Source organism: Marmota marmota, unplaced genomic scaffold, assembly GCF_001458135.2.
Source record: "Marmota marmota marmota unplaced genomic scaffold, marMar, whole genome shotgun sequence".
Taxonomy (NCBI): Eukaryota; Metazoa; Chordata; class Mammalia; order Rodentia; family Sciuridae; genus Marmota; species Marmota marmota.
This window is the reverse complement of record NW_026000174.1, coordinates 55,026,069-55,039,218: the sequence shown is the minus strand read 5'-3', so window position 1 is coordinate 55,039,218 and position 13,150 is coordinate 55,026,069. Positions and strand designations below refer to the sequence as shown.

The following is a 13,150-nucleotide window of genomic DNA, read 5'->3' as shown; positions in this document are numbered from 1 at the left end:
GATTTGGGAGTCTCAGGCTTGCCTGGGACTGGGACAGTGAGGGCTGGGACTGGAGGAGGGGCCAGCATAGGGACCGAGTTAGTGTGTGTGTATGCCAGTGTGTGTTGGGAAGAAGAACGGAATTAGTAAAGGGCATGCGGGCACCCACTGTGCTGGGGGTGCAGAGGGAGAGTCCTGGAAGGTTGTGTATGCTCTGCACCCCCAGCCCTGGTAGTCTAAGCCTCACACCAGTTACCCTGTCCTGGCCAGGCCACAGGTCCCTCAGGTTCTCGGCCAACCCCTGGCATCTTTTGACCAGGCTGCCTATGTGCTGTGGCCCAACCCTGGGGCGGGCGCCAGGCACTGTCTGGGCAGGAGGAAGCCATGGCAGTGAGTGCTGCCGCCCCGGGGTTGGGATTAGCTGTGACTGGCACCACCGAGAGCACAGCAGCCCTGGGTCTGGCTGCTGGAGACGTTGGTCCATACACAGTGGCCAGAGGATCTTTGTGGGACAGCTCAGGACACTGCAAACAGAGTGCCAGGGCTGGCGCTGGGCGGGGGGCGCCTCTGGAGAATAAGGGCAATCTGTTGCATTCATGTATCCATCATTCATAGGGTATTTACCGAGCACCTCCTATGTACCCAGAAATGAACAGGCCTGATTTCCTGCTCACAAAAGACTTCCTAACTAATGGTGAGACTACCCCACTTATGGAGGTGAATCCATGTTTCGAAGAGCAGCATCAAGAGGGATCTTTTAAAACCCTGAAATGACCATGTCATTCCCCTGCCCAACATCCATCGATGACTTCATACTGCCCTTAGGATAGGGACAAAGTTCCCTAGTGTAGCTTGAAGCAATTCGCTTACATTGCGTCTATCTTATTGTGTTCAAATCTTGTTCTTATCCCCAAAGCCTAGAGTACTCAGATAGCTCTCAGATGTTTGCTGACTGACTAACTGATTGACTGGGTCAATGGAGGAATGTCAGTGAGCTAAGGGACTGGGGCCCTTTCTTCTGCAGCAGAGCCTCCAGGAATTACTGTCCTGAATCGCGTTCCCATGCCAGCTCGCTCCTGCTCCAGGCAGAGTTTCCATTGGCTTGGCCTCCTTCCCTCAGCTCCTCCCTGGTGTGGCTGCTGTACCCATTCTCCAGGTTGTTCGTGCCCAAGGAAGGCTCTTTGTTTCTAGCCCCAGCCAGATGAGCTACCTGAGGAGCACAGACCCCACTCAGTGCTGAGGAGTGAGCCCCAGGCTGAGGCCATTCCAGGGGTGTAAATGGGGCCCAGTGGCCAGCTGGAAGACCTGCTGGGCTGGAGCCTGCCGCCTGGCTCGGGCTGGAATTCCCTTGGCCTCCTCCCTCTCCTCAGCCTCTGGCTTCCTCATGGACCCGGCCTGTCTGAGTTGTCCTGGGGTTTTATTTTTGGAAGAAGTGCTATTCTCTCCCCTTATTGACTCCAGTCCTTCGGGGAAGGTGTGGGGCCCCTGGGCTCGGCTGGGGATCAGGCTGTGACTGTAGCCCCTAGGGTCTGGACCTCGCTGGCCTCCAAAGACTCTTGACCCACCAGATGCTCCAAAGCTAGCTGCCCCTGCCTCCTTCCCCCTCCCAGTGTGTGACTAATGCCTGCCTTGTCCTTCTTGAAGAGCCCCACGATGGCCAAAAGAAATCATTATAATTTTAGCGCAGCATGAGATCCTCCTCCTCTTATTGGCAGGAGCAATATATTCCAATGGCAAAGGCGGCAGACCTGGGTTCTAACCTGGCTCTGCTAACATGCTGTGTAGCCTTGGGCAGGCTATTTAACCTCTCTGAGCCTTAGTCTAGGCTATGAAATGGAGGTACTTTCATTTATTCTACCGCGTTACTATGAGGATGAATTGAGAGAACATTTGTAAAATGCTTTAAACCATGCAGGGCACGTCGAAGGCTCTCATTCATGGTAACTATTACTATTATTATTATAGATGAGGAAAACTGAAGGCCAGGGATGGGAGCGGACTTGCCCAGGATCACACAGCTCACGGTCAGCAGCTCTTTCCAGAGGGTTCATTTGTCTCTATCTCCTTTCCAAGGAGAAGGGAGGGGCTGGTGTCAGCCCAGAGAAGAATTTGAGTCAGTCAGCTGGGCAAATCCCCCATCTTCTGTGTTGGCCTCCTGTCACACTACCCAGGCCCACCCCTGTGGTCCTCGGGACTCTGCCTTGCTCACTGAGAGTGAGGGTTCTGGGGAGACCACCTGGTACGGGGCCCCAAGGTGGACCCCAGGCCAGGGGGACTCAGAGGAGCAGGGAGTGCTGGGTCCTGACATCACAGACTGGAGAAGCTTGAGCCACAGCCCTGTGGGCCAGCTGGGGCCCTTCCAGCACGTCCAGATGTCTCAGGAATGTGCTGAGCTGGGAACTACCTCCGAGTTCCCTCACCACCCCCAGCCCCGTCCCTCATCTGCTTTGCTCAGACTCTGCCTCTGCCCCTCCTCCCGCCCTTCCCCTCTCATCTCCCCTGCCCATGGGAGGGGGCTTGGTGTCCACCATGTCTCTGGCTCCTGGCCACAGCCCACCTCCCTCTCAGACCTCTGAAGGGGTTGTCAGAGGCAGGAGCCCTTCCCCTTCTGCAGACCCCGAATGCTGTGTGGGGTGGAGGGAGATAGGAGCCGAAGCTGACGGGGAGGGGAGCCTTCTGATAGAGCAGGCCAGATCCCAAATGTGGAACTGATTTGCAGCCCTGGAGAGAAAGGGGTGAAGGCTTTGGGGCGGCAGAGGGCAGGGCTGGGCCTCCTCCCTGGGAGGATTGAGAGGGGCTCTGGGCACCTTATCCCAGCTGAGGGCTAGTGGGGCCAAGGAGGTAGGGTGCCAGGCTGGGCTGGGCCCCAGAAGGTTCAGGTCCTTCTAGGCCCTGGGGTTAACGGAACATTCTTTGTCTGATAGTGGAGGTCCTGAGCTATTAGAGGCGCTTGGGGAACCCTATTAGTGTCCTAGGATTGGGCGGGGGGGCAGGACGTGGTTCAGGCTAGAGATCCCAGCCCCAAAGAGGCACAGCCCATCCTTTTGCAAGGGCGGGGTTGCCTTGGCCTCCCCAGGCCAGCCTGGCTCTGAGAGCTAGGAAGAGCCACAGGGAAGGGTGCTCCTGGCCCAGTGTGAGAGTCACATCAGGGCATGCGGTGGGAGTGGAGGAGAGAAGGGGCCCGGGCCGGCCGGCCGCTGCCTCGGGTGGCCCAGGGCTCTGGGAAAGCCCACAGTGCTGTCTCCCCTGGGGAGAGCCCCTGGTTATCTAGACAGGCGGACAGCTGACATTCCCCTAAGGGACTCTAGACCTGCCAGAGGAGCTAGGCCCACCACCACCTTAACCATTCCAGAACTATCACTGGCTCCCTCTTGTCCCTGAAAAACCTCCCAGCTCCCTTGCCTGGATTCAAGGCCTGTCACAACCTGATCCTGACTTGCCCCTGCAGTTAGAGCCCCTCACCTTCTCCTCCCTCCAGCCCAGCTGGACTGACCACTCCCAGCTCCTTAACCCTGCTGGGATCCTCTCTGCTGCAGGGGCTTTGCCTCGGGCATCCCAGCGCTGGGAATGCTTTGCCCCCATCTCCTTGTCCCAACTCCTCCCATCCTTTAGGGTCCAGATCACACCGCTTCCTCTAAGAAGCCTGTCCTGATTGTACAGCTTAAAGAGTCCTCTTCCTCTTATTAATACCATAGCATTTGCAGACTGCTGTTACTTGTTGATATTATGTCCTGAATTCTATACACAAGGCGACCCGTTTATCCTCCCAAACTTTAAACACCACCCCCCACCCCCCCACTCCGCAGCCTCCCGTACTTGGAGTTGAACCTAGGGCTTCACACATTTGTTAAGCGAGTGCTTTACCACTGAGCTACTTCTCCAGCCCTTTTGAGTTTTTAATTTGAGACAAGGTCTTACTAAGTAGCCCAGGGTGGCTTTGAACTTGCCATCTTCCTTCATCAGTCTCCTGAATCACTAGGATTATAGGCATGTGCCACCGTGTCCAGTTTAACTTTAACTTTTTTTTAAAAAATATATTTATTTTTAGTTTCCGGCGGACACAACATCTTTGTTTGTATGTGGTGCTGAGGATCGAACCTGGGCCGCACGCACGCCAGGCGAGCGCGCTACCGCTTGAGCCACATTCCCAGCCCCTAACTTTAACTTTCTTGAGGATAGGATCGAGGACAGATTCTATCCTTGAACTCTCTGCAGGGCCTCACACAGGGCCTAGCATATATCATGCCTACTAGTAATGATAATGAAAATAATAATAGCTAATATCTAGATGCTAGGTACTGTTCTAGTTCCTCACATGCAGGATCTCACTTCAGCTTCACAAGATGAAGTCGGTACTGTGAGTGCCTTGCTCCATGGATGAGGAAGCTGAGGCCCACGGTCATTATGGAGCCGTTGCAACCCTGGTGCTGAAGAAATGGTCCTGCCACCCTCTCAGCACCTAGTGCAGCACCCAGTAAAAGGCCAGGTACAAAATATGGGCTCCTCAAGTCCATGCGTGGGGTTCATGCCCCAGGGCCCCCATTTTGCTTCTCCCTGGACATTCTTCTCCTGATGCCCAGGAACACAGAGCACCGAGAAGGGACCCCAAGGGTTTTGGTCTTTAAAAAAAGGTCATCTGCAGAGGTCAGACCAAGAGGAAAATAAGATCCCTGTGATAGGGCTCAGTGTAGGACTGGAGAAGACGGGACATTCTCTAGGGCTGTCCAGTGCTGAAGATCTTCCTTTCAGGTAGTGACAGTGATAATTAGAATAAAAATAGCAGCAGCAGCAGCAGCAGCTATTGTCCACAGAGGGCTTACTGTGCACTAGGCACTCTGCTAAACCCTCATGAGGATTTCTTTCTTTTTTTATTTTTTGGTATCAGGGATTGAACTCAGGGGCACTCAACCACTGAGCCACATCCCCAGACCTTTTTTAATATTTATCGATTTTTTTTTTTTTTTTTAGTTTTCAGCGGACACAACATCTTTGTTTGTATGTGGTGCTGAGGATCGAACCTGGGCCGCACGCATGCCAGGCGAGCGCGCTACCGCTTGAGCCACATCCCCAGCCCCCCAGACCTTTTTTAAATTTTATTTACAGACAGGGTTTCACTGAGTTGCGTGCCACCGCACCTGGCCCTCATGGGGATTTCTAATAGACTCCTTGTAAGAACTCTGTTTCACCGTCTTCCCAACTTTAGGCATGAAGATTAAGTTTGAAGGGGGGAAAGCACCTGCTAAGCTCACCCAGATGACAGGTGGTGACAGCCAGGATTCCTTCCTGGGGCCGTGCAGTACCAGAACTGACCACCTCACCCCACCCCACCTCAGTACATTCCGGTCACTGCTTATCCAGCTGTTTGCCCTTTGACCTCACACCTGCCAGTCTGCTCAGATTGGGCCTGGAAGTGGGCAGCCAGTCTCAGGACTTTCTTGTTCTAAATCTGCCCAGAATGGGTAGACTCAGGGTGTACCACTACCTCTTGCCCAAATTCAAGTGGCTTTGAAAGACCAAGATATTCAGAGTTGGTTCTATTTCTTAAACTGGGCAATGAGTTCACAGGTACCCATTTTATCAGAGCTTATAGATCAGACATATGCATGATATGTATTTTTTTAGCACACAATATATTTCATAGTAGGGAAGGCCATCAGGATCAAGTGCAAGGTAGAGGTGGGATTTAGGTTAAGATTCACCATTTGAATGAATGAGGGAATGAATGAATAAAATGTATCTTTAAAAAAAAGGACCATCGGGGCTGGGGTTGTGGCTCAGTGGTTGCCTAGCACACACGAGGCACTGGTTTAGATCCTCAGTACCACATAAAAATAAATAAATAAAATAAAGGAAAGTATTGTGTCCATCTACCATTAAAACTATTAAAAAAAAAAAAAGGGGCCATCAGAACTGAAAGCATGGAAGTGTCCTTTCTCTGTTTCACTGTTCACCCACCCGCCTACCAGCCCTCCCCATCCCCACTCGTTCCACCCTTCCTTCCACCTATCCTTCTAGCTGCCCATGCGTCCATCCAGCCCTCTTCAATCCACCTTTCCTCACCCGCTCCTCCTTCTACCCACTCAGCCAATAAATACGCGTTTCCAGCTCTCAGTCACTAGCCCCATAGCAAGGGAATAGCCCCAGGTAATGACGGACACTCCCTATGTTCAAGGGTTCCTTGAAGCATTCAGCAATGGGGAAGCCAAGCCCTGGAGAGGGGAAGGGATCCATTCAAGCCCCCCACGGTGAGTTGGGGAACCCAGGAGGTGAGGAGTGAGGTGTTGCAGAGAGAGCAGGACCTGCGGGCTGGGCTCAGTCCCGCCAGCCTGCAGGGCGAGCCCCCAGCCACCGCCCAGGAGCTGCGTCCTGTCCTGGCTCTCCATGAGGGCCTGAAGGGCCTGCTCACTCCTTTCCTGCTTTCATTTTTTGTTTTTCTTTTGGATGGGGTAGGGAGGGAGTGGCTGCTGCTGTCCAGCTGTTATGTGGGTCCACACATCCCAGCCCAGATGTGTCAGCCTCTCTCTGATGGGTGACATGGTTTCTGGACCAAGAGCCAAGGGCCCAGGAGGCAGCACTGAGGGCTCAGCTGTCCTTGGAGGCTGGGGAAGGCGGCGCCCTGGGCTGGCAGCAGGGAGCTCACTCATGCTCTTAGCAGTTAAGTTGACCTCATTATGACATGGTGCGTCCAGGCTATGGGGATCAGGATCTTTGACTTTCCAAGGAAATCGATGCCTTTGACATTTTTCCTTCGAGGGTCAGAATTCTGGACCATATCCTGCCTCTTCCAGCTTCTCCTGAACTAGATATTCCCACTTCCACACTTTCCCCAATCCTGGTCCAGGGTCCTGCCACTTATTTTGGCTTTCCCTGGCCTGTTCAAGGGGGTGACATAGAGTTCCAGCCAGAGCAATGCTCATGGTCTTGACTAAACTCCACCCAAATCTTCCTCCTCTATCCTGCCCCCCGGAGCGCTGAGACTTCCAGAAGAACAGCCTGTTCTCCAGCATCTGGAGCTGGTTTCTTGGGGGAGGTTCAAGGGCAAGCCAGGTCCCAGAGAGAGATGCTCTGGGAGGGCCTGGGTACCAGCACTTGCAAGAGGCATGCCTCATGGGGTGGGAGGGCTTGCCACCGAGGTGCCCCTTAAAGACCTTCCTGGGGAATCTTGGGAGCTGTGGAGGGCAAATGTGTAAACTCCTAGAAGGACTGGGGAGCAGCACCTGAGGTGGATAGGTGAAGAGGGAGGGGGATGGGATGGGGGGCTGTCCAGGAACCCTGGCTGTGTCCCTAAAGCTCTAGGCTTCTACCGTGCCCTAAGAATCAGAGTGGGTGAGGCTGAAGGCTGGGACTCTCTCACATCCAGGATCCCAAGTTTTCCTTGCCGTAGATGGCAAAGCTCACACTAGAACAAGAGTGGGGAGAGCTAGCTTCTAGCTCTTTCTCTCTCTCTTCCTTTGCTCCCTCCACAAGACTCCTGCCCTTAGAGTTAACATGTGTCCCTCCAACTCTCAGTGTTCTCATCTGCATAAGGGACAGTAACGCCTGTATACCCTCCATGAAAAGGACACAAACCCCATTCTTCCTGCTAAAATGTCTTCCAATAACTTCCTTACGCCAGTGATGCACAACTCCCAGCGGCTTGGGAGGCTGAGGCAGGAGGATCGCGAGTTCAAAGCCAGCCTCAGCAAAAGTGAGGCGCTAAGCAACTCAGTGAGACCTTGTCTCTAAATAAAGTACAAAATAGGGCTGGGATGCGGCTCAGTGGTGGAGTGCCCCTGAGTTCAATCCCCGGGAACAATGACAACAAAAAAGACCAATAACTCCTTGGCCATCAAGGATAGGAGTAACTGGGGAGGGTCTTCCCATGACCCCTCTCTTGGCTCAGGCTCCCCAGCAGGGTCTGCTCAATTATGGCACCCCCTATGGTGACCATAGTCTTTGTTTCCCCCTCTGTCTTTCTCATTCAGGTGTGAGTGTCTGGAGGGACAGATGTGTCTTCTTCATCCATGTACCCCTGGCACCTGCAAAAATGTCCTTTTGGTGTCCAGTTGTTGAAGGGATGGCCATGTGTTTTAGTGAATGAACGAGGGATCCTGGCTGGTCCAGGAAGGTGGAGGTGCGGTGGGGTGGGCTCACACAGATTGGGGAGCAGCCAGCATCCTGTGGGGACCAGCATCCCTACCACTCAGGGTAGGCCAGGCCAAGACCCTGAGGACCCTCAGCCCCTTCTGGAACTTCAGGGCACTTCTTAAACCCTCAGGCCTCTTCTGCTGTAGTTTTATCAGTTTTTACTTCCACTACAGGGGCTGACCCAGCCTAGAGTAATTTTCTCTACAAATACAGTAATTCCTTATAAAGAGAAGTGTCCTCTACAATGTGTCTGAAACTTGGTCCCTGCTCTGTGCTCAGACCCATCTCCAAAAAAAAAAAAAAAAAAAGTGGGCAAGTCTCTTATTTTGTGGTCCTGGGAAGGCAGGCCTCCTCCTGCTCCGAGGGGCTGGCTCTCCGATTGGCCCGTGGTGCACAGGAAGCTACAGTGTTTACTTTTGTGTTTTCAGTGACAGCGCAGAGCAGCTGAAACACACTGCTTTTAATCCTACAGGAACACAACTCCATATTTTACATGATTTGGAAACTGTAGACTTGACTTATTGCATTACGGTGAGTTTTATTATATCTGGCATCAGGATACTGTGCTAGGTTTTGGGCAATGTGTGAAACTGACAAGTTTGAAAGTTACTTTCTCATGGAGGAAAAGGATAATAAGTCAATGAAAACACTTGGATCAGAACTATGAATAAATCAAAGAATTGACAGAAAATAATTGGGGGGTCCCACTTTAGGTGGTTGGGGAGGTATCTGTGAAAGAGGTGATATTTGAGTTGAGATTGGGAGGCTGCGATGGAGTAGACAGAGGGGGAAAACATTTCAGATGGCAGGAACCACATATGCAAAGGCCCTGAGGCAGGGCTGGACCAGGCTTAGTTTTAAGCTGGGTGAGCATTGATCTGAGAATCCTAGAGCAAGTCAAAGAAGACCGGACTGAGGAAGACAGATTCCCCAGAGCCATATTCAAAGATAAGGTCTGAGCCACAACTTCAAATCTTCACGGGGCAGCCAGTTCTAGTCTGTCCTTAAGCAGGGGCTGCAAGAGCCTGTGTAGCAATGACAACTCATTGGAAACTATGAAGAGCACTTCCTGAATCTCAGAGACAGTGGGAGCTGCTGGACACTGATGACTGGGAGCAGATAGGCTTAAGCACTCTTTTCTCTTATCCCTGAAAAATGTGGAGTCTGGCCTGGACCTCATTCATTCATTCATGCAGCCATCAACAGCTGGTTGCGGCCTACCCCGTGCAAAGCACCATGCTAGGTCCTGGGGACAGAGAGCAAGGCCCCTGCCTTTGAGGAACTTGGTCCCTCAACAGTGGAGGCAAAAACAAAACAGAAGAAACCCTACCTGAAACTCAGGGTCTGGGTGAGAGGGTGTGTGAGGAAGTCTTGCTTTTTGAATAGAAGCCCTAAGACTTGGGCTCCTCCATTAGCTTTTCTTCGTCCATTCTCTTCTAGTGGATTCTACTCTGCTCTGTGCCCTGGCCCTCTGTCCTCTTTCCTGTTGTGAGAATTTAAAGACACACACACCCGCCCCTTTTGAGGACCGTAAAAGGCCCACCCACACAGACACATCCAAACACGCATACTTCTCTAATCTCCCTAAATCCTCCAAAGGCTGGGGATGGGGGTGGTTCTCTGCTTTCCCCAGTTCTCTCAGGAGAAGCCAGGCTGGGGATCTGGGGAGCAGCAATCAGCCGCAGCTCCCCCAGCTGCCTTCTCCTGGGGTTGGTCCCTGGGTCCCCGCCATTCCCACACCTGGCCTCCCCAGCTGCTCGAGGTGAATGAGTGTACTGGGCAAACATCCCTGCAGCTTCCTGCTGCTCCCCTCTGAGACAACAGAACTCTTCCTCCTCCTCTTCCTCCTCGACCTCCCCACCCCCTCCCAGCTGGTGCTCTCTGGGATCCAGAGCCAGCTCCCTCTGGAGAAACAGCCATTCCTTCCCCTTAGCAAGATGAGGGTAAGACACGCACAGACTTAGTGTCTCCACCTCCTGGTGCCACGGCCTGCTCTCCCTCTGGTCCTCTGCTCCAACTCTCAATCCAGACCTTTTTTTTATGCATACCCAGGGGCTAAGGGTTGATCTCAGGGTACAGTGGAAGGGGGAGTACATCAGAAACTGGGCAGGGAGGAGAAGCCCCCACATCTGGCAGGAAGGAAGCACTTGGGAGGGCGGTCTCTGAGAATCACGAGAACAGGACTGTAGCCACACGAAGGTCTCACAGAAGAAAAAGCACCTTAGCCACCTGCAAACCCGCAGGCCTTGACTGTGTGTCCTCAGGCTCCTGTGTGTGTGCTGGCGTTTCTCACGGACTGAGTCAAGGTGAGCATACACTTGGCTTCTTATTTTTAGAGCAACAGAGCTCTAGGTTTTCCACATGACTTAAAGGCCTAGATCTGGATTTTTAGGGAGATTGAAAACACTTTTTTTCATCTTTTGTACATATACTGTTTTTTTTTTTTTTGTCCTCACCCCTGGAAACATTTTCCTGTCCTCTTGCACAATGAAGAGAGAGTCAGGACAGTGTTGCTTTGGGATCCCTGCCAGAAAGGACCCTAGCATGGAAATGGAAGCCCCAGAGAAGGCACCCCTGGCTGAGTAGCTCCCACTACCACCCCATCCAGTCTCTGGAACAATTCGGCTGTGGACTCTTATATGCCAGGCTTTATTTAGGCTACATTGATTTTTTTCACTGAATCTTTACCATAATGCCATGAGTTGAGCAAATTATGTGCATGTATGAATACGGCATAATGAGTCCCATTATTATGTAAAATTATCATGCACCAATAAATTATGTCATGGGGAAGGTTCTGATACCCTAATTTTTTGGATGAGGGAACCAAGGCCCAAAAGAAAAACCACTTGTCTGAACTGCCCAGCTGGCCAGCGGCAGAAGCATAGCCAGGCACAATCTCTCGATTCCTAGCTGGGGAGATCTTTCTCGGTGCCTTTAGATACCTTTCCCTCTCTCCTATCTCACCTGGCCTTTCCCAGGCATCAGGGCAGGAGTGTGCCCAGCAGGACTTTCCCTCCCCCGTGTCCCTGTGCTGGTCACCACTGTCTGATCCAATCAGAGCTCCTTCCCTGCGCTGGACCATAGGAGCAGCTGGGGATGCTGAGCTGAGGAGCTGCGGGTGGAGCACAGTCCATTCAAAACCTCACCAGCGCTGCCAAGGGCTGAGGGAAGCTCGCAGGGGGCTCAAGGGCACCCCTGGATCAGATGGGCCGAGTTCCAGCAAGCCCTCTTCTCTCTCACCAGATTTCTTGTCAGTACCAAGGGGGTGTGTGGAGCTGCAGAAATCCACTGCTTGATTCCTAGGAGCTATTCCAGAACCATCCTTAGAAAGACCTGACCCAACCTTTCCCCATTTTACAGACAAGGAAACTGAGGCCTGGATGGGGGCAAGTGGGAGACATGGCTCAAGCTCACAGAGGAAGCAGAGCCAGGACTAGATTCCAGTCCTCTCTGCCCAGTGTAAGCTCTCTTTGTCCTCTTAGCCTGTTTGTCTAACTGGGACCAGGGGCCTTCCTAAGAGAGCAGGTAACACAGATGTGCTATATAAGGGAAACCAGAGAGACCTCAGACCCCATGTCTCCCCAGTTCAGGTTCCTGTCTCTTAGAAATGTATGCCCCCGTCAATCTCTTCACCAGGGAGTTTAGAAGGAAGTGCAAGATGCCCAGTCTGCCAAGGACTTGACTCTTGTGTGGCCAAGTTTATCTTAAAGAAGGTAGAAGCCAGCAGGTAGAGAGGCCTTTATGTGTTTGACCAGGGGTTGAGTGTGTGTGTGAGTGTGTGTGCATAAATGCAGGAGCGCATTTATGAATTTGGCGCAACTGGTGGTCACTGCTGTGTGTGTGAGGGTACTTCATTAGACTCCCCAAATCTCCCAGATTCTTGAGATCAGGGCAAGCCCTTCTGAACCCAGATATTTCCTCCTTTACTGAGCCCGTGCCCCTCCCCCATCTAGGCCTAAGGCTGAGCCTGAGAGGGAGGGAGGGAGGAAAGAAAAGAGAGAGCCACGTTTCCTTAGGGAGGGAGGGAAAGAGAAAGAAAGGAGAAAGACAAGCCCAAGTCAGAAACGGTCATGAAATCACGGGAGGAGGGGCGGGGGAGAGGGACAGAGACTCAGAGACAGAGAGAAACTCAGAAGAGACATGAGGAAAGAGACACAGCACGGTGTCCTAGAGACAGAGATGGAGAGAAGTCCTCCAGCAGAACAATCATCCTGTGTTGCCCTGAGCCTCAGATCCCTCTCTGGGAGGTCTTGGTCCTGACTCTCCGGGGTAGTCAAGGAATCACCCCTAAGTTTCTGGGCCTGGTTTCGAACCTGGGTCTGGCTGCGACCCGCTAAGAGCATCGTCGGGTCTCTGGGCCTCTGAAGCTCCCCTCTGCGCCCCCCAGCGGAGATACAGAAGCCGAGCCACCAAGGCCCTAAAGGGGGCGCAAGAAAGGGCGCCGCCACTTTGCGCCGGACCAGGTCCCAGAACCCTGGGGCGGGTAAGGGACAGCTAGGAGACATGGGTCGGGGCAGAATTGGTGTTTCTCAAGCTCATATCGCAGAATCCGGTGGCCCCGGCTCCTCGAAATCTCCTTCTCTTAGAAGGCGGAGGTCAATGTTTGCACGAACTGAACCCCCAGGAGCGGCGCGCCCTGGCCCAAGCCTCGAGCCTCCTGTCCAGGATCCGGGTTAAGGGAGGTGTCGAGGGACCTACTCGCCAAATCTCAGAGCTCTCAGCACGTGTTCCTCCAGGACACCCTGCACCCAGCCCCCTCCCCGGCTCCTGCCCAAATGAGGTGTAGTCCGGTCTTTCTGGGGGCCCAAGCGCGCCGCGACGAGGGCCGCGAGTTGTGCAGTGGGGAAGGAGACCCTTCGCTTACCGCATTGTTGAGGAAATCCGATTCGTTCAGATCCCCCAAGTCCAGGAAGCTGGATCCGGGGAACAGCCTGTCGGCCGGGAAGGGTTCCAAGACAGCGTCCATCGCGGCCGGCTCCGGGACCCCCTTGGCGGGGCTCCCTCACTCCAGGGCGGCGGCGAGCCCAGCACCGAGCTCCTG

General features: G+C 53.2%; 1 protein-coding gene across 3 annotated transcripts in view; it reads right to left on the bottom strand.

Moving 5' to 3' along the window:
• Positions 1 to 13,150, bottom strand: part of Creb3l1 (cAMP responsive element binding protein 3 like 1) — a 33,213-nt gene extending 20,063 nt beyond the window's left edge. For 2 of the 3 annotated variants that reach the window (XM_048788685.1, XM_015477829.2), the window contains exon 1: positions 12,974 to 13,150. In XM_048788685.1, coding sequence (XP_048644642.1) covers positions 12,974 to 13,075 — 102 coding nt within the window. In that variant the 5' untranslated portion in view covers positions 13,076 to 13,150. The remainder of the gene's footprint in view (positions 1 to 12,973) is intronic. The other variant, XM_048788686.1, reaches the window with a different exon arrangement.